Source organism: Haliotis rufescens, unplaced genomic scaffold (assembly GCF_023055435.1).
Source record: "Haliotis rufescens isolate VD_foot unplaced genomic scaffold, xgHalRufe1.0.p SCAF_11, whole genome shotgun sequence".
Lineage (NCBI taxonomy): Eukaryota > Metazoa > Mollusca > Gastropoda > Lepetellida > Haliotidae > Haliotis > Haliotis rufescens.
In genome coordinates this window covers 22,385,371-22,407,122 of record NW_025963791.1, presented here as the reverse complement: position 1 = coordinate 22,407,122, position 21,752 = coordinate 22,385,371, and the positions used below count along the sequence as shown (strand labels likewise).

General features: G+C 41.7%; 1 protein-coding gene across 1 annotated transcript in view; it reads right to left on the bottom strand.

Annotated features, from left to right (window-relative positions):
• Positions 1 to 3,012: 3,012 nt before the first annotated feature.
• The window catches only part of LOC124132851 (extracellular serine/threonine protein kinase FAM20C-like), a 47,601-nt gene continuing 28,861 nt past the window's right edge, over positions 3,013 to 21,752 (bottom strand). Inside the window, exons 3-8 of the mRNA XM_048392416.1 lie at positions 14,935 to 15,013; positions 13,666 to 13,758; positions 5,570 to 5,682; positions 5,027 to 5,317; positions 4,114 to 4,195; positions 3,013 to 3,684 (exon numbers count right to left, since the gene is read on the bottom strand). Coding sequence (XP_048248373.1) covers positions 3,396 to 3,684; positions 4,114 to 4,195; positions 5,027 to 5,317; positions 5,570 to 5,682; positions 13,666 to 13,758; positions 14,935 to 15,013 — 947 coding nt within the window. The 3' untranslated portion in view covers positions 3,013 to 3,395. The remainder of the gene's footprint in view (positions 3,685 to 4,113; positions 4,196 to 5,026; positions 5,318 to 5,569; positions 5,683 to 13,665; positions 13,759 to 14,934; positions 15,014 to 21,752) is intronic.

Genomic DNA, 21,752 nt, shown 5'->3' with positions numbered 1-21,752 from the left:
ATAAGACCTTTAATCCCCCGCTGAGAAATTTATACCCTCCAAGGCGGGTTACACAGTATTTTTTCAAGATCACGTGGACCAATCAGATCTCATCAGTCTGATAGAGGTATAATAATGACGTGTGTATCGTTGTAACGATAGCACTCATTGGTCAGTGTACTCGCTGGTTCCCCTCTCGTTTGAACCAGACTGTCGCTTGATTCCTTGGATACAAATCTGCAAAGCGGCCATATTATTCACAGATGATGGAGGCACGTCGTGCTCACAAACCCGGGAAGTTTTGACGGTGTGCTTCCTCACTAAAAGGAATATTAAATAAAAAACAAAAAATACATTCATTTCATTTTTTTATTACATGAGATGACTGGAATGATCGCCATATTAACCTTGATGACCACGTCAGCCAACAATTGTTTTCCCTAATACTGACCAGTAACGGTCACCTATTGATATTGCCAATGGTCAAATGAATACATCTGGCCGTCCGTAAATTGTGATACCATAGACGCCCCTGCGTTTTCATGGCTATAGGACATTTATACTAGTCAACACGTGAAGGGTATTTCTTACCACTCATGCATTAAGTGAACAATGCATTACTGCGCTCACTAAAGCCATCACATATTACAGAACTGGCCCACCATACTATTACGTGACAGGAAGTGTGTGTCAAACACTCTCTATTACAATTCGGTTTAACTGAAGCCTGTGCTCACTGTCACTTGGTTTATGGCTTCTTAGATCAATATTCTAAAATAATGTCATAAAATAAATTCATATAATAAAATAATTCATATAATACGAATTACTAAATCATAACACAAAAATGAAATTTGACAATGGCATTATTTTTCGATACGTATTTTTAAGAGTAAAAAAATCAAATTTATTCGTTAAAGTATGTCCTCAAAATAACAAAAAATAGCATAATTATTCGATATGTATTTCTAAAACGGCAAAGACAAATTTATTCGTTAAAGCATGTCCTAAAAATAAAAATTGTAAAAGGCATTTGTACAGTTCTTAATGAACAGCCAAATTTGAATTTAGTTCATATAATACAAAGTTGTTGCAAAATGCATTAGCAAAAATGAAATATGAAATTCCTTAAGTAAGTTTTCTCAGCAATATTTGTCACACAATTCCAATCAATTCACAAGATGACTATGTAAAATTGTAATACTGTACGAAATAGTACAATATAAATTTCAACAGCAGCACTGGGAGATTGTTGAAACAGAATTGTACGTGTACATACATGATTTCAACAGCGTAATTCTCGACCCCAACACTTTCATCATATTCCGCTATTTCGCACAGTAAACGACCTCTATGCATGTTCAAGGAATGTATATAAATATATGTACAACAAACACGTCTTGCAGGTCTAATATCACAGATGATTGCCGTACAATGTGTGCACCACGTGTTTGCACGTCGACCGCTTCTTACAATCATTTACACGTCTAGGAAAATATTTCACAAAATATATATGCAATTTATCCGTAGGCACATGGAGACAGCACATACACACTGCGAGAATGTTCCACAGTCGCCGTGATTGACATATGACACTGATATGTATCACGTGTCAATCTTACCACAGAAATGAAATGAAATAATCACTTCCTTAGCTGACAATCTATGGAACATTGCGGATAAGTCTTATTAAGACATTCAATCAATTATCAACCACTGCAGCCACTGCACGACACATTACAAAATAATGAAACCCATATTACTGTCAAATGCACGGAAGCTCATTAGGGCCAAAAAATTAAAATAAATTCTCTTGAAAAAAAGTTCTTCATTGTCAACAGTAACAGCTCAGAGCACAAAATGAAGCTTTGGGAACTTCATTTGTTGAATGCAGTACATCTTGAATTCTTCACTTAATAACTTGATTTTTCCAGATAGTATAAGATAATTTTTTATTTTATAAAGTTAATAATTTTGAACTCAATTTTCAAGTTATTACCTTGAATTGTCAAGATAATACTAACATGACATGGTCCTGATGGGCTTCCGTACAAATGAACTAATCACTTTCAGTTGGATATGGTAATATTGAATTGAACATGCCAAATTAAGGTTCTCGTTATCTTTAGTTCAGTGCATTTATGTCCCTCGCCCAAGCGACCAATAATTGCCCAATAAAAATACGTTTACTTCAAATGGCAAATTCATATCTAAGCTCTCAGTGTACACTTAAATAACATAAATGCAACAATAAATGTAGTGCGTCAATTAGGACACTGTTGATATAGTCTTAAACACTTAATCACAATTTTCTTTTTAAATAGAAATGTCCAATCAACAGTTCCAAGCTTTGATTATACGAGTATAAATACTGATTTTAATTGTTTTTATTTGACCCTTCGTCTAATCATTGAGACCTGAGCTTGACATATTCCACACTATATGCGAATTCCAATCAGGTATAGCATTAAAATAGATAATTGGATAAAAAATAAACGTAAATATATGATTAATATGTAGAGACAGAACCCTGACTAAAATAACTTCCAAATAAAGACACCAGTAACATCAGAGTAAAACCCAACCATAGCCCACAGCAACTCCCTCAATAAATGTCAATACAATGACATCTCGAGAACATAGATATCATGACATAGATACTCGATGATTTTGTCTCTACACCATTGCAAGAGAACAGTTTCTTTAACCATAGATTTCTGAGGATCCACTGGACACCACAAACAAAGACACAGAGAGACGCCAAACGGCCACAACCATTTGTTGATTGAACAACTGAGACCGCGAGAATCGGTTGCACATAGGAACACATACGTAGATACGTCGTTGTTCACGAAGTCACAGAAGTCAGGTTTTTTTAAGATCAAAGAATGGCTGCCGAAGTCCTTTGGATTTTGAAAGAAAGAGTGACAGTCCTTCTGCACAAAGAAGGATTTTACTGTAGTTTCTGCGAACTAGCGGCTCATCTCCACGAGTCAACGTTTCTCTTCAGGGAGATCAGCGCTTGATTCGTAGTTCTGACTCATTTAAGATAATAATATGATATTAATATCATCTTACTAGACTTTCATAGTTTACACTGTAAAAGAAAGCATAACACGAGTTGAACACTTGACTGGACTGAATTAAAATGATCCCTTGATCAATGGTATATATCCAAGTTGAAATGAATTGTCCCAAAGTTGAAGAGGTGGCTATTGTCCATGATTAATGCACAGGTCAGTTTAAAACATGCCTGGCCACACGAAGCATGTCCTCCGTCCGGCTCTAATGACCAAATAGTGATCCTGAAGGTGTTTGGTCTGATATGTTTGTCTAGAATGGTTAGAAACCATTTTGATACACCTTGCTCAAGGGAACATCATCTTTGAACCTTTCTGATAATTTGTTCATTCACATTAGAAGAAATCATCGACGATGACGGACTTATACGGTTGACCACGTCGGTTGACACAGTCCATGACCATATGAAGGACCTTCATGACCCTTCTGTCCAGCGAGTCCAGAAAGGGGTCAAGGAGAACGGGGCTGACCATGTCTACTGCTAGCACTCGCCTCATCACAGTGCTCAGACTCTCGGGGCCCCGGTACAGCTTCACTAGTTTAATGAAGGTGGAATGGCGGATCAAACAGCACTGGCTGATGGGAGCTAGGATGGACATCTCATCGTGCTTCGTCTTCCCGAACCTGGAGTGGAGTATGGAGTGATTGTTGAATATATTTTGTTTGTTTGCCGCACTCAGCTTTATTCCAGCTGTATGACGGCGGTCGGAAAATAATCGAGTCTGGACCAGATAATCCAGTGATTTACATCATGAACATCGATCTACACAACTGGAATACGATGACATGCAACAACCAAGTCAGCAACCTGACCACCCAATCCCGTTAGTCGCCTCTTACGACAATCATAGCCGCTTTTAACGGCAAGCATGGGTTGCTGAAGACCTCTTCTACCCCGGATCTTCACCGGTCCCATGTCACAAAGAAAAGCCATATTTACCACATCATTCATATGTTTCTAGGAGTGCGTAATATAGACAATATTCTGTTAAAAACAACAAACGTTTTATCCTCCAGAAGTGATAGCAAAGTTTCATTCTTATTTCTACTTACGATTTCCCATTGTCAAGGTGCACGATGAAAGTCTCATTGCCGAAGTCCAGAAACGTCTCATAATGATGCCTGTCCATGTTGCCTGGTAACCGTTTAAAAAATACTATCATTTCTGTGTCCTATACCTCGCACCAGTAATTTGCCATCCGAGCAAAGCCCACAACGAAGCAATTGTTCTGGTGCAAGTTGCCCTTGGATGGCGATATAGTAATACAACCAGCACACAGTAGCTCATCTAACAACAGTCCACAATAAGTAATCGGCTTAATGTACATTCTACCCATAGTAAAGAAAGACAAATCTTTATGTCCGTGATTTATACATAACTAATCAAACACGCGGTTGACAACTTGGGCCCCAGACGTCAAAGGCGCCGCAATACGCTGTGCAGAGTTGCGTCCCATGGGTATCGCAGGAACCTATGATCATGGGTTCACCAACGTGGTAAATGTGACTTGCATCACGTGGGGCTTTCCTCCCACACCAAGCGGATATAAATGAAATTTTGTGATATATTGTTTAATGACAAAAGCTCACTATAGCTCAGTGGTTACACTACAAGTCGCTAATGTTCGCATTTCTTTCTGACGATGCAAACATTCCTTTTGACTTCTATATGTTTGAGTAAAGATAAAGCTTCAGTTAACTTCAGTGAACGCATGATCTGATTGTTTGACACATGTATCTTTATAGTCTTAGCCAGGGCTGCGGTAAAACAATTACCAATCAGACATTTTGTTCCCAACTCTTGAGACGTGCAGTGGGTCCCCGGGTAGGGTCGGGGAATAGGGGGTCGGGTACTCGGGTAGTAAATTTGGACTCGTCCCAGCCCTAGGCAAAAACTTCACTCAATCCATTATATTTTACAGAATTTGACTTCAAGTGAGTGTAAGATTGGACATGTTCACTGTACCTGTCAGAAAGTCGAACACTGTTATATCCATGAGATCCAGGAGCCGACGACCAGAGTTGTAGGGAGGGCGACTCCTCACCTTGTCGCACAAATCATCGTAAACTTCCCAGTATGCTTTGCGTTGCTTGCTGTACGACCGAATCCATGGGTTCAGCCATCTTTCTCTTGGTGCTATTTTCTCTGGCGGAAGGAATGTTGCGAGCGACGCCTCCGAGGTGTCTGGGTTGCCGCAGATGGCGTGGGTCGAGTCACAGTAGAAGATACACGAGCCGTGGAAACACACGTTGCCAGCTGAAACAGAGGCATTGGTGAAGTCACATCTCACATCACATCAGGAACATCTTTCTTCGGAACTATTAAAGAATTAAAGACGTTAGGTACTAGTACACCATATAGTGTCGCGTGACAGAGTATGTTGTTCGATGTGATGGTCACGTGAACTCGTCAGTCTGGCATGGGCTCCTTCCAAGGCTGGCGAGGGTGAGTTAAGGGCCTGAGTGGCATTATTCCAACAAACTGTTTACCGCATTACAAGAATCTCACCTGGGGAATAGAAGAAGGTCTTGACAAGGTTGTGGTCAGCGAAGCGTTTGATGTCGTGGGTCATGTTGATCTTGCGACCGGCCGTCGGGGGCACTCGGTGAAAACCTAGCAGCCTGAAGCGACACAATCATATTTTAAATGAGCCACTTCGATATCAAGTTCATGCACCTGTAGAAAGAGGGTCACAACTTTTCTCGTGTATTTCAGTCAGTTGATTTATGTGTCACGTGGTTTTGGTTAACATTCTTTCACATGCATCAGTCGACTTGCCTGAAAGAACAGCTCTGGTTAATGTATTTTATTTTATTCTATACCTGTTTCTTGTGTCAAAGGACAAACAATTTATCTTGTCAACATTTACGTTATGTCAACAATATTATTAACGTTTTTCTGCCTTCCATGTATCCCGTAGGCGATTATTGCTGTTGGTATACAATTGTGGAATGCCTTATTTATGATTAACCCGCGAATATCCGGGTCAGAATAGGTCTTCAGCAACCCATGCTTGCCGTAAAAGGCGACTATGCTTGTCGTAAGAGGCGACTAACGGAGTCGGGTGGTCAGGCTCGCTGACTTGGTTGTTGCATGTCATCGATCCCAATTGCGTGGATCGATGCTCATGATGTCACTGGGTTGTCTGGTCCAGACTCGATTATTTACAGACCGCCGTCATATAGCTGGAATATTGTTGAGTGCGGCGTTAAACAACAAACAAACAAACAACAAACAACAAACAAATATGAATAACCTTGCAGATGCAACTATGGAAATTGTGAGTTGGATTACAACACCGTCACTTGTACACCTTGGGTGGTGAGGTGAAATGGGGTTTAAGTGATACCCACTCCGACATAGTGGACTCAGATCCCACCAGTCCTTGTTTATCCCCAGGCAGGATAACAACAAGAACCATAATTTAACGTCTTTTGTATGTATGATGGTGCTGGGGGTTGTACGCGATATTCCGCTCTCCAGGCAGGAGCTCTACCACTAGACAACAGAGGCAGTTGTACAAGTCAGGTGAGGTGAAATTAGGCTTAACGTCGCGTCCAAGATTATTGCTCTTATATAGCGACGTGCATGCACGTGTGTTTGTGTGTGTGTGTGTGTGTGTGTGTGTGTGTGTGTGTGTGTGTGTGTGTGTGTGTGTGTGGCTGCTTGTACTAGTCCGGACTGATGCCGCCTTATAGTGGTAGCTCACTGAGATACCATGCCGCAGTTTAACATGAATACCCAAATCAGACACAGTATACTGACTCCGAGCCGACCAGTCCTTGTTTAAGCCCCTTAATGCCGAACGCCAGACAGGGTAAGAACAAGTACCATCTTTTAAGTGTGAATGAAAGAATACAAAAGATAACACGATGCTTCAGTGGCAAAAAACGGGCGCAGCTTTATTACTTAACAATACAGGCGGAAGTCGCGACAAGCAGTGTTACACAGTACACAGAAATGCAGTTACATTGCTTGCGTCCGAGGTTTAGCTGGGTACACATCGTGACGCAATGGAGTAACTTCTAAATCATGACCAAATGGGCCGGAACATACACATCATGACCAAATGGGCCGGAATATACACATCATGACCAAATGGGCCGGAATAGAGATGACAGTTCAGTTCATCCTCCGTGGCTAAACACAACGTGAGGCATGAGCTGCAGTCCATCCTGTGTCATTACATACACTGTCATCCTCTGTGGTTTGGGTACACTACATGAGGTGCAGTTAGCATGTTGAGGCTGAACTTACATACAGTTAATGAGTGTTAATGAGAAAACTGAGTTGCCTGCCACGACCTCCGCCGACTATTGCTGCACCAAGTTATATAGTGTGCTGGTGAGAGGCACTGAAACACCAAGAAAATTAGAGCAAGAAATACATTCTTATGCATTAATTCGATCATTGGTTTATATTGCTAATGAACAGATATGCATACTCATTGTGCGTGAAGTATGATGCAAGAAGTATTGATTTACCAAACTTGGTCCTGATGAAAAACATGTTTACATTACAATATTAACATCCAAACCAATGAAAAAAGAAAGCAAAATTGGGCTGGGAGGGAAGGGGTAAATAATATGTTGACTATGAGATTCACGTTTGGCTGCTTGCTGGTGAATGCAGAAAGAGGCTTGCTGTAGTCACCTGCGTCGCGTGATCGGTTTACGTTTACCAACACACTGGTGTAAGGGAGGCAAATCCACTGAACTGTGGTAGGGTGCCTAACCTCCCACTTAAACAAATTTGTTTCATACTGGCTTTCACAAATTAGATTGTGTGAATGAAAAAATACAAAAGATAACACGATGCTTCAGTGGCAAAAAACGGGCGCAGCTATACTACATAACAATACAGGCGGAAGTCGCGACAAGCAGTGTTACACAGTACACAGAAATGCAGTTACATTGCTTGCGTCCGATGTTTAGCTGGGTACACATCCTGACGCAATGTAGTAACTACCAAATCATGACCAAATGGGCCGGAACATACACATCATGACCAATTGGGCCGGAATATACACATCATGACCATATGGGCCGGAATATACACATCATGACCAAATGGGCCGGAATATACACATGACAAAATGGGCCGAAATAGAGATGACAGTTCAGTTCATCCTCCGTGGCTAAACTCAACGTGAGGCATGAGCTGCAGTCCATCCTGTGTCATTACATACACTGTCATCCTCTGTGGTTTGGGTACACTACATGAGGTGCAGTTAGCATGTTGAGGCTGAACTCACTTACAGTTAATGAGTGTTAATGAGAAAACTGAGTTGCCTGCCACAACCTCTGTCACTGAGCTTGGTTAATAGGAAGCTCATCCCCACGAGGATCAAGCATAAGAACTGAATACGAGCGACACTAATTTTGGAATGAACGCCTGGACGAGGACAAACCAGCAAATAACTCACGACCCCCCTGCAAGGAGTTCGCGAAAATGTCATTGCCAATGTCTGACAGGTGGACACCATCCTGTCTGAACAAACCCCTGTCTGCTATGTTAATTTCATTGTGTCCGAGAACGCGGCCTCCAAGGTCTAGTACACCTTTCCTACCAAATCTATTTAATCTCTTCCTCTTGCAATCCATTACTCTGCCGTCTGGTTTACCCCACCATGTGACCCTCTGCAGAACATCTGACCATATGACTTGTGTGAAGGGTATCATGTGATGAATTTTTGTAAGATCCCGACTCACCGTTTGTAATAATACTGCGGTTGGCTCGTCCCCAAGGTCGTTACCTCCCAAATGAAGGAGGAGCCATGCTGGTGGAGGACTGCACCTTAGTTTTTGCAATAGAAATGGCAACAATGATTTCCACTTCATTCCCCCCCACTCAATTTGAGTGTTCTGTCCTGGTTCATCTTGGTCACAAGTGCTGTCTCACCAATCCGTAGGAATGCAAAAAATGCCAAGTTAAACATGGCAGTAAATAAACAAGCTTCGTAACCTGATGTACAAATAGCCTGGAGCTAGGGCTCTAGGCAGCCTCTTCAACATGTCAATTGTGATTGGGTGTCTTGCATCAGGCGTCAACACCAGAGCTGCTGTATTTCTGTATCCCTGAATGCATTTGCGAACTAAAAAGTTTTCAGTAGGGTCGGACCAGCTATTAATTTTGTGAAGTCTGCCAAGAGCTGAGAGGAGTTGAGCTATAGTTGAGCTTGCAAAGGCCTTCCTAGACATACTGGCTATGTAACATAAAATATCATCTACCGGCACAGGCCAAATCTTAGGTATTTTATGACTATGACGAAATTTGTCAAATGACCTTAATGCAGCTGCATAGGTGTGTTGAGTATTGCTCGACACTGATGCTTTAATTAAAGCAAAGGCCTCGGATTTTAGATAAGCCACAGATTCTTGGGTACTGGTGTCGGTTTGGTTCTGGCTTCTGGTTTCAGCTGACGAAACTTCTGAAGATCAAAACGAGATAAGGAATCTGCAATGCTTGTTTTTAAAACCAGGAATATACTAACCTTTGACTAACAAATTTATGTTGAGACAATGAAGTACAAACTGCCTCACAAACTGCATAGTATTCTTACATTTAGTTGACTGCTTGTTCAGTATGGAAACAACTGCTTGGTTATCACTATTTATTATAAACTTTTGGCCCCTGAGGGCATCAGCCCAAATGTTAACCGCAACATAGACTGGGAAGAATTCCAGCAGTGTGATGTTTCATGTTAGGCCTAAAGTCCTCTAATGTCCTTGCCATGAACTGTTGGTCTAGCGTCCATGAAAGTACGCACCAAAACCCACATGACTCTCCTGATGCACTGTCCCTGTAGAGGTGTAATGCTTCATTGGTAATCCAGCATTGATCCAGGAATAATGACGTTCCATTATGATTGTCCAGGAATGAAAGCCACATCTGAAAATCATCTTTCATATTCCTTGTAACCCTAACCTTATGATGGGGCTTCTTAATACCACAAATCGAATCAATGGATCTCCGTAGGAAGGCCCTGCCGATGGGAATGGCCCTACCTATGTAATTTAGTGAACCAATGAGACTTTCGACTTGCTGTTTGGTTGCTTTGGATTTTGACATGACAAACCTGAGTTTATCCTTAGCATCCTGTAGTTTGTCTGCTGGTATGGTTAACTCCATTCTGACTGTGTCTAGCTGAAATCCAAGGAAGCTGATTAATGTTGTTGGTGTTACTGTTTTGTGACTGGCTATAGGGATTCCGAGTTCGTCGCAAGTTGCTAATAATGTTGACAGGACTAACTGACATTCAGACTTATCTCTTCCAGATCCTCCGCACAGGTAGTCGTCCAAGTAATGCATCAACTCACCTATAGAATTTAACTTTGTTTGAACTATCCACTGGATGAAGGTGCAAAATTTTTCAAATATTGAGCAGCTTATACTGCACCCAAATGGTAATGCTTTGTCGACATAATATTTATGTAAGAATCTTATTCCTAGTAAGTGCATCAAAATTGCATCGTCAATGGATGAATAGATTACAGAACAAAGGCTAGGGCTGATGAAATCATTTACCGACATACCATCTGGATACGATAAGTGGTGGATGATGCGGTACCCACTACTTCTTTCTTTGGAACAATTCCAATAGGAGAGCTCCTCAGGTTTGGTAAAGGTGGGTTATGATATGGACCGGCCATTCGGCCTAATTGTACTTCATTGGAAAGTTTCCCAAGTATGATTTGTTCCATATTGGGATCTTGAGCTGATTTTAGGTTATTACAAACTAAACTGGCCTCTCTGGGGCCTGTGTAATGTAAATGAAATCCTTCGGTGAAACCGCAACGAAGAACACCGGCATCACTTAACAATTGGTAGGACTCCAGGTATGCTAACATCTTATCTACTTTGATAGGTGTGTGGCCCGAGCTTGCACGTTTTGAGAGGTTTCTGTTGCGAAACTGAAATGTATTCATCTCTGGGGCTGGTTGATTTCCTGTAACTGATTGGTTTAATCGGCACTTAGGGAATGGGTGGCTCCCACCACACTGATAACAAACATGAGGGAAACGGCAATGTTGCCTGCGACAAAATTTACCAGGGTCATTGAAGGTGTTTGCAGTTGGAGATTGTGAAGGCTGCTTGAAAGTGGTGAAACTGCGGTTCACAGGTTGAGGAGTGACATTCATGATTAGCATCCACAATTCCGAGTTGATTGTGCCCCATGCCTTGTCTGTGGATCTACTCATGCGCAACCTAAACTGCTTATCATAATTTTGCCAACCCTGGCCCCTGCTGGCGGCCAATCTAATTGTGTGCAAATATTTAAGGATTTGCCGGTGGCTTTCGGGAAATTCTCAAGGTATATGCTGACAAATAGGATAAAGGCTGTTGTCCACTCTTCCACTGACTGTATGTCCTTCGACTGGCGTGACATTTCCAATTGACCCATTGAGTTTACTCTGATAGTGCTATCCATACTTTGCTTATTTTCCAATCCCTTTATGAGGGTAGACAGATATACATATTCCCCATTGTGTATTTTATCCCTTATTGGTTGGGGTATGAAAGAACCAACATTGTCAGTTTACAAAGCAACCATTTTGTCACCACTGCATGCAATCTTAGCATTAGGCGTATCGTTGTCAATGGCAACAGATTCGAGAGCATGTGTGTTGTGATTTACTGACTGTACAAGTGGGATAGCTGGGGTATCTAAGCCTATCACTACATGAGACCGTGCATCATTATTGAAAACATGAGGTAATACATCACCTGATCCATTCCTCGCGTCGACGGGCTGCGATGACCAGGGGACGGTAGTTGACGCCATGTTGTCCGCAACGGCGGGCTGAGAACTTCGATTCGTTGATTTGTTGACTCGAGACGATTTCCGCGACGATTTCAGGTCACGCGGTGCTTGGATCTTCCACTTCCTCGATCTCCGACCTGACATCTTCTTCTCACCAAACGTACGGACAAGAACTTACACTAAGACGATAAATAATATGTTGCCTATGAGATTCACGTTTGGCCTCTCGCTGGTAGGGCTTCAAACAGTGGTCGAGTACTCGGGCACGGGCCGAGTTCAGTGGGACTCGAGTCCAGTTTGAAGGAATCGAGTACTCGACCAAGGGAGATAACTTTAATTTGGTCGACTTTCAATAAGTTAATAGAAACGTGTCTTCAGGTAACTTTCTTTTTCATGAGTAGTCAATTAAATCAAATAAAAGTGCCAATAGCTTTTCTTTTAGTTGTTTTTCGAAACAATACACTTATTTACAACCATTTCATAAGGGTATTTCCTGGTTTAAGAAAGTATTTTATTTCTTGTTTAAAAGGGATGCTTTACGAAACTATTCAATTGTCGCAAGCAGTAGACCTATTCATTCTAAATTAGCGTCGTAACGTTAATCATTATTAATTCAATATTTTCATAAGATATTTATAACTGGACATCACTTTACTGAATATTAACATTGTGTTACTGTATCTCATTCGAATTATCTCTTCAAATGTCGGGAAAACGTCTTATATAAGTCAACTATCAACAAGCCTCGTAATCTTTCAATGTTTTGTTTACAATTAAGAAAAAAGTAAATACTGACCTTTGAATTTGCGATAACATTGAAAATGTTACTTTGAACTTATTATCTATATTTTGTCATTTATTGACAATTCCCCTCGGCGCTGGCATCAAACGATCTTATTTATCATATAAGGTATACCTAAGAAGCCAGCCCGCTAAAATCCAGCCAATCACCAATCGCAACATACATCGCGTGAGCAATATTTTTTCGCCCTGAACATGGCGTGTGTTACATTGAGATGTTAACAAATTCTTTTCGCAAGTTGACAATTCTTATTTCAATGAAGCTTCAGCGAATCAGCATTCAAATTTCAAAGGTATTTTATTTGATACACGATCACATTGGTTTTCTGAGTGATCTACGATGTCATTGTGACTCTTTCATTTTGTATACGATAGGATAATTGCCAATTTTATTGAAAAGATGTATAATTGCGGATACTCAAGCACGAGCCGAGTCTCACCCCTCGGGTACTCGAGTCCATAGTTTTGGACCCGTTGAAGCCCTACTTGCTGGTGTACCAGAAAGAGGCTTGCTGCAGTCACGTGCGTCACGTGATCGGTTTACGATTACCAACACACTGGTGTAAGGGAGGCAAATCCACTGAACTGTGGTAGGGTGTTTCATACTGGCATTCACAAATTAGATTAACGTCTTTTGGTATGACGCGGCCGGGGATCGAACCCCGGACCTTCCGCTCTCCGGGTGGACGCTCTACCACTAGACCACGGAGGCAGTTGTACAAGTAGTAGTGGTAGTAGAAGTGACTTAAAGTAACTTATATGTTGTATAGCTTTTCTGAAGAAGTAAAATTCGATGGAACTGTGAGAGGCTTCAGACTTGTGACTTTCCACTGACTTGTTGATAAACGACATAAATGTCACCTGACAAAACCAATCGCCTTGGCGAACACTGCTTGTAACAAATTACAATTTTCATCAAATACCGAGCTGGTCACGTGTTAAGTCTGGACCATTATGCTGTCACTACAAAATGAACTATTAGTTCACTCAGAGTTTATTAGTTTATGATGGCAATCTGTCAATCACGTTGTGGACACACCTGTCTAAATTGAAGGCAGCTATCTCAGCGTTATGGCGCTCAAAGTCCAGAAAGTAGAAATGGTCCGGAGGCGTCTCATATGTCCGTGGAAACCTGCATGGGACAAAAGTCAGATGTTAGTTCAGCTATAGGGGCTTGGACACGAGTCTGTCCATTTGTGTTGAGCATACGTCACACCGATTGTCCTGATTGTGTGTCCTGTGTCCAGCCCATGGGTCACAAATCGGGCGAATGTTCAGCCAGCAGTGAAGCTGAGGTTAAATGGGGTTTAACGCCGCGTCCAAGATTATTGCCCTTATATAGCGACGTACATGCACGTTCGTGTGTGTATGGTTGCTTGTACCAGTCCGTAATAATGCCGATTTTTAGTGCTAGCTCACTGAGATGTCATGCCGCTGTTCAACATGAATACCCCACTCAGATACAGTATATTTCACATGAAAACCCCACTCAGACACAGTATTCTGACTCCCAGTCGACCAGTCCTTGTTTTATCCCCTTAATGCCGAGCGCCAGACAGGGTAACAACAAGTGCCATCTTTTAACGTCTTTTGGTATGACGCGGCCGGGGCTCGAACCCCGGACATTCCCTCTCCGGGCGGACGCTCTATCACTAGGCCACGGAGGCGGTCCTGAGACAGCAGTGAATACCCGGGGCACCTTGGCTTGTGTATACTTCCCAGGGAGCTGAATTTAAAATGAGAGCATTGACCAGGGTAATAATATAATGTAGCGCTGTGAGCACGGCGCATTACAGTAGTAGTAGTAGTAGTAGTAGTAGTAGTAGTAGTAGTAGTAGTAGTAGTAGAAGTAGTTCACCTCTGTGTGTAGACACAGTTAGAGGTGTCCGACTCATGGGTGATTGTTTGAATATTGAAAGTACCGTAGAGATATATATATTACGAAAATTATTCTGAACCCTTCATGCAAAAGAAAGTATACACTTCCAAATTGGGTTTGACCAAAAAGTCACAAACGCCGATACAATGCGAACGTAAGGTCCAAATCACAACTATGTACCCGTTTCAAGTAAATCGGAAGAGTCTTTCAGATAGTGAAAATCCTATAAGGCGATTATTTAGCTAGACATTTTCCAAGCAACTTCTTATTTCAAACAACCCAGTCACTGTTCACAAAATTCGGAGGTTTTATCAACAAATTAGTCTTTTCCATAAGCCTAAAGAGGTGTCGTACAATATCTGTCCACGCCGCGCACACACCCTCACTAATGGGATTTTATGGCGCTTCTATAATTTTCTCTCTCCTTACCTTCTCGGTTTTAATAACGCCTGTCCCTTGTTAGAGTAGGTCGTGATAAGCTTCAGCTGGGAGCCACCGTGCATTTCCTCTGTGGAGGAGAAATCCATAATATATACCGTATTTCCTCTATAAGACGCTGGGCCTCTAATAGACGCCGGCCTCTTATAAAAGTCGGGTCAATTGTTCAGTGCAAAAAATAGAAGCCGGGCCTCTAATAGACGCCGGGTCCATCAATTGATACAATTAATTATCCCCTTTTGGGACCTAAATTACATAATTTCGTGACGATTCGGGACATTCGTGGTCATAGTGAAATGGGGGTATTAATAGAAGCCGGGCCTCCAATAGACGTACGCCGGGCCTCTAATTGACGCCGGATCAAAGGCTTGTCCGAAATAGATAGAAGCCCGGGCGTCTGTACGGTACACTGTATGAAATACCAATGTACTAGAAATAATATCAATATGTACTGTTTACACTAACGTACATGGAAGGTTTCATCTCAGTCATATGGACTGTGATTGAGTGAGTGAGTGAGTATGGTTTTACGCCGCTTTTAGCAATATTCCAGCAATATCACGGCGGGGGACACCAGAAATAGGCTTCACACATTGTACCCATGTCGGGAATCGAACCCGGGTCTTTGGCGTGACGAGCGAACGCTTTAACCACTAGGCTACCCGACCGCCCCGGACTTTGATTGAATGACTGCCTATGGAGATTTCTCCATCTTGTACGATGATCTCGTTATCTATTGCTACAAGTAATTATCCAAAGAGATAAGGACGTGCCTTGTTTCACACTGGCCCAGACTGAACAGGTTAGTCGTAGAAGAAATGGGTGTGCCCACGAGGCGCCGTTTTATATTCATTCCATATTTTAAGTTGTTCATTATTGATGTTATTATATCAGTAACTGTTATTGCCGGGTAATTTCGAGTTATTATTAATATTAATTAACAATACATATCACAAATATTTGTATATTTAACAAACTCGATTATATTTTATATCGATAAAATTGGTGACTTAATTTGTGCTGCCACGAATCAATATTGATTATTTAATAATCCCCGAAATGGAATCATCCTTCCCTCGACAGTGTATCTGCGTGTAGTTGAACCTAGTCTGTCCTTGGACAGAAATCCTCTCTTTTTGGGACTCCTGGGAAATGAAACTGCCGGGCAAAAGAAAGTATACACCAATGTTTAATGATTGTATACAATGATACAAATCAGCGGTAATTAGTCGATGGTGATGTGTTTGCTACTGGTATCTTAATTGCATTTTGGACCTTAGGTTTGCAGTGTTTCGGCGACTGTTTTCAGTCTAGTAACGTTTGTTATTTTTGGTCAAATCCAATCTTTAAGTGTATACTTCTTTTGTCCGACACTGAATGTGGAATTTATTCAATAATTCCAATAATAAAACCATCCTTTCCTCGACAGTGTGGCTGCGTTTAGTTGAACCTAGGTTGTCGTTGGACAGAATTTCCGAGGAAATGGAATAGAATTCACCGATGGAAAGAATGGTTGAGCGTCGATCGTACTTTAAGGATGGTCAACAAAAAGATCAACCTCGGAAAGATGGATGTATACTGTCCAGTTTTGCCAGGCCATCGTCCAATTCAACCCAGTTGGTTCATGTTGGAGCAGTCTAGTGCTCTTAATTCACGCTATTCAACACTTTTCCCTGTCTGGTCAACAAATGTTACCTCATTGTCCCTGTACGTGTGTCTGCACCCAGATGCACAAACTGTGTCAATCGGTTGACACATGTGTCAAGATTCTGTCTCGTCCGCTCTTTCGAGAAATGCAACAGAACGCACCTGCGCCAGTCCAGCCACTGAAGCCATGAAGTGCGTCTGTATTTCCTGCATCATAACCAACCAGATTGAGTACGAGAGTAGATCATTTATTTGAAGATGCTCTCATTTGAACCAAAAAAAAGCCGTAAGATGGATCTTTGAGAGGATATAATTTGAGGAGAGGAATGAGCTCTCGGTCGAAATAGAAAGTGCGCAGCTGGTTCAGAAAACCAGTTATCTCTTTGAGGGGGCTCGGTTACCAGCACGGCGACCAGATGACGGCATAAACAAGACTACAATACACCTGATAGGGGCTGTGTGCTGAACTGGGGTTCAAGAGTTGGGATGCGGTTGAGTTGTTATTCATTTTTTTTGTATTTTTTGTTCTTAACGTTATGGTTTATTAAAATTTTATCATAATTTGTCCGACAAGCAGAATTGCAAAATTAAACTATTCGAGACCAAAAACACTTTGAAATGTCCCCCGAGATGACACTTAAGAAATAGTTAGATGACACATGGTAGCCTAACAATTTAAAAAAAAAAATTCTTTAATATGACACGAAATTCTAATAACCTGTTGAACTGTAATTCTGACTACAGCTATGATTACAGTGAATCAATATGGGAATACACAGATGCAGATGATAGTGGCTATTTATGTGAATTAAATGACCCTTTTACACAAGATGAAGTAAATGCGAGTTTGAAATTGCTCAAAACAAGCAAATCTCCTGGCCCAGATGGCATAGTTAACGAATTCTTTAAAGCAACTAAGAACTATATCTCACCATTATTAACAAAACTATTCAATAAACTTTATGACAGTGGTATATTTCCTAGTAGCTGGGGTAAGAGTATTATTTGTCCCCTACACAAATCAGGCAGCTTCACAGACCCAAATAATTACAGAGGCATTTCCTTGATAAATTCACTGTGTAAAGTTCTTACAACAGTAGTTAACAACAGACTCCAACATTGGTGTGATATTATTCTACTATTGACCAGATATTTACCCTACAAGCTATAATCAACAAATACTTATCAAAGAGAAATGGAAGGTTTTATTGTCTTTTTATAGACTTTTCAAAAGCTTTTGACAGTGTGAACCACAAAATGTTATTTAACAGATTCCTTCAACTGGGAGTTGAAGGTAAATTTCTCAAGTTTATAATTCAGATGTATTCAACACTATGTGCATGTGTGAGAACTGATTGTGGACTATCGCCATACTTCAAGTGTACCATGGGTACTCGTCAGGGGTGTATCTTAAGCTCTCAGATCTTCATCACATTTATTAATCTGTTAGTCTCAATGTTGGAGGAAGAAGGTGGTAGAGATGTGTTTATATCTACTCATATCCCTGATGTATTTGCTCTGTTATTTGCTGATGATGTGTCAACCGTCTCTGATACTGCTTTACAGCTTCAAAAGAAAATAAAGACCCTGGAGAAATTCTGTGATGAAAGTCAATCTGAATAAGACTAAAATAATAGTATTTCGGAATGGAGGTCCTCTTCGCAGTTATTAAAAGTGGTTTTTGAATGGTCAACAGATAGAAGTTGTCAACATGTACAGATATTTAGGAATTATTTTCTCACCAAAGTTATCTTGGGCCAAGGCCCAAGCATGTCTAGCAGCCCAGGCAAGGAAAGCACTTCTATCAATATATAATTATCAAAAACAATTAGGATACATTAATCACCATGATCTTTTTAATATTGTTGATGCTATGATTTCACCAATCCTATGTTATGGATCAGAGATCTGGGGAACCAGCTACTGTACTGCTATTGAGAGTGTCCATAACAGATTCTGCAAATCCTTTTTGTAAGTAAATCAACAACAACATGGTTCTAGGAGACTGTGGTAGGATCCCCCTACAGTATAACTACATGTACATGTCAAGAGCAGTCAAGTACTGGTGCAGACTAATTCAGATGGAACAACAGAGGCTACCCATCCAAGCTTATTATATACTAAAATCTCTTGATGATAATGGTAAAATTACATGGGCATCACATATTAGAATGATTTTATTTCAGTTTGGATTTGGTTTTGTTTGGCTAAGCCAAGACATTGGTAATATTCAACATTTCATGACAGATTTTAAACGAAGTTTTTACGACTGCCTCACTCAATATTGGCACTTCTCCCTGACATCATCAACGAAATGCAATTACTACTCACAGTTCAAGTCATCACTAAATGTGGAATCATATTTAACTTGTGATATGTCTTCTTACCACCGTAGACTTATAGCCATGTTCCGATGTAATAATTTCAGACTTGCTGTCGAACTGGGTCGTCACAACAACATCCCATATAATGAACGTGTCTGCACTTTCTGTTTTTCAAAGGGACATTACCATGTTGAAGATGAATTCCATGTTCTTATGATTTGTGACCAGTATTCTAGAGCAAGAAGAAACTCTTTTCCCAAGCGTCTCGTTACCCCTCCCTCTATTGAGACTTTTATAAGACTTAAGTCAGCTGAAAACGAAGAAATTATAAAAGGCTTAGGTAAATTTCTCTCCCAAGTCATGAACATCGAAAGGAAACAGTGTGGAACGGTAAATCATTATTAAATCTACCCAGTATGCAAATATATATATACAGTATATTTCCATTGTATTATGGGCCGGTGGCCTGAAGTACCGAATAAATTTGTCTGTCTGTCTGTCTGTCTATAAATGTGCAGTAATAAAACAGGATATGAAACTACGACAGCCGGTTATAGCTGGAATAAAACAGATGTCACTCACTTCCGGTCTTATATAAGCAATATCCGGTCTCGTTCCTGTACCTGCTTGTGCTGTACAGTAATTGTTTTCAGATAATGGACTGAATATTAAAATACATGTGTTGCTGATGATAACAAGATTTGACATTTCAGATAGCGGCAATATACATATGACGTGGCAAAGTGAAGCGATATAGTTTCCGTTGCTATTGCCAACAAAGGGTGAGTTCATTAGGTGACAGCTCTGTCGATGATTTATGAAATATTCATAACAACAAAGTTCGGAATCCATATCAGAATATTTATTAAACCATGCGGATTTGTAAAGTAAAGATTTTGTCTGGATGTCCCTTATTTGACAGTTGAAATGACTCCACTTTAACATGGTTCAGTCTCAGTACAGTATGAGTTGAGATGTCTGGGTATGAAGCGGAGATTATGTTTAGTCTTGGTGTGGAGCAGAGATATGGTTCAGTCTTGTATGGAGCGGAGATTCGATTTAGTCTTGGTGAGTGGCGAAGATTGGGTTCAGTCTTGTATGGAGCGGAGATTGGGTTCAGTCTTGGAACTGACCAGAGACTGGGTTCAGTCATGGTGTGGAGCGGAGATTGGGTTCAGTCGTGGTGTAGAGCAGAGATTGGGTTCAGTCTTGGTGTGAAGCAGAGATTGGGTTCAGTCGTGCTGTGAAGCAGAGATTGGGTTCAGTCTTGGAACTGACCGGAGATTGGGTTCAGTCGTGGTGTGGAGCGGAGATTGGGTTCAGTCCTGGTGTGAAGCGGAGATTGGGTTCAGTCTTGGTATGGAGCGGAGATAGGGGTCAGTTGTGTTGTGGAGCGGAGATTGGGTTCAGTCGTGGTGTGGAGCAGAGATTGGGTTCAGTCTTGTATGGAGCGGAGATTGGGTTCAGTCTTGGTGTGGAGCGGAGATTGGGTTCAGTCTTGGTGTGAAGCAGTAAATTGGGTTCAGTCTTGGAACTGACCAGAGATTGGGTTCAGTCTTGGTGTGGAGCGGAGATTGGGTTCAGTCTTGTATGGAGCGGAGATTGGGTTCAGTCTTGGTGTGGAGCGGAGATTGGGTTCAGTCTTGTATGAAGCGGAGATTGGGTTTAGTCTTGGTGTGGAGCAAAGATTAGGCTCAGTCTTGGTGTGGAGCGGAGATTGGGTTCAGTCTTGGTGTGGAGCGGAGATTGGGTTCAGTCTTGTATGGAGCGGAGATTGGGTTCAGTTTTGGTGAGGGGCGGAGATTGGGTTCAGTCTTGTATGGAGCGGAGATTGGGTTCAGTTTTGGTGAGGGGCGGAGATTGGGTTCAGTCGTGGTGTGGAGCGGAGATTGGGTTCAGTCGTGGTGTGGAGCAGAGATTGGGTTCAGTCTTGGTGTGAAGCGGAGATTGGGTTCAGTCGTGGTGTGAAGCAGAGATTGGGTTCAGTCTTGGAACTGACCGGAGATTATGTTCAGTCGTGGTGTGGAGCGGAGATTGGGTTCAGTCTTGGTGTGAAGCGGAGAAATGGGTTCAGTCTTCTTATGGAGCGTAGATAGGGTTCAGTTGTGTTGTGGAGCAGAGATTGGGTTCAGTTGTGGTGTGGAGCAGAGATTGGGTTCAGTCTTTATGGAGCGGAGAATGGGTTCAGTCTTGGTGTGGAGCAGAGATTGGGTTCAGTCTTGGTGTGAAGCAGGAAATTGGGTTCAGTCTTGGAACTGACTGGAGATTGGGTTCAGTCGGGGTGTGGAGCGGAGATTGGGTTCAGTCTTGGTGTGGAGCAGAGATTTGGTTCAGTCTTGGTGTGGAGCGGAGATTGGGTTCAGTCTTGGTGTGAAGCAGTAAATTGGATTCAGTCTTGGAACTGACCAGAGATTGGGTTCAGTCTTGGTGTGGAGCGGAGATTGGGTTCAGTCTTGTATGGAGCGGAGATTGGGTTCAGTCTTGGTGTGGAGCGGAGATTGGGTTCAGTCTTGTATGAAGCGGAGATTGGGTTTAGTCTTGGTGTGAAGCAAAGATTAGGCTCAGTCTTGGTGTGGAGCGGAGATTGGGTTCAGTCTTGGTGTGGAGCGGAGATTGGGTTCAGTCTTGTATGGAGCGGAGATTGGGTTCAGTTTTGGTGAGGGGCGGAGATTGGGTTCAGTCTTGTATGGAGCGGAGATTGGGTTCAGTCTTGGAACTGACCGGAGATTGGGTTCAGTTGTGGTGTGGAGCGGAGATTGGGTTCAGTCTTGGTGTGGAGCGGAGATTGGGTTCAGTCGTGGTGTAGAGCAGAGATTGGGTTCAGTCTTGGTGTGAAGC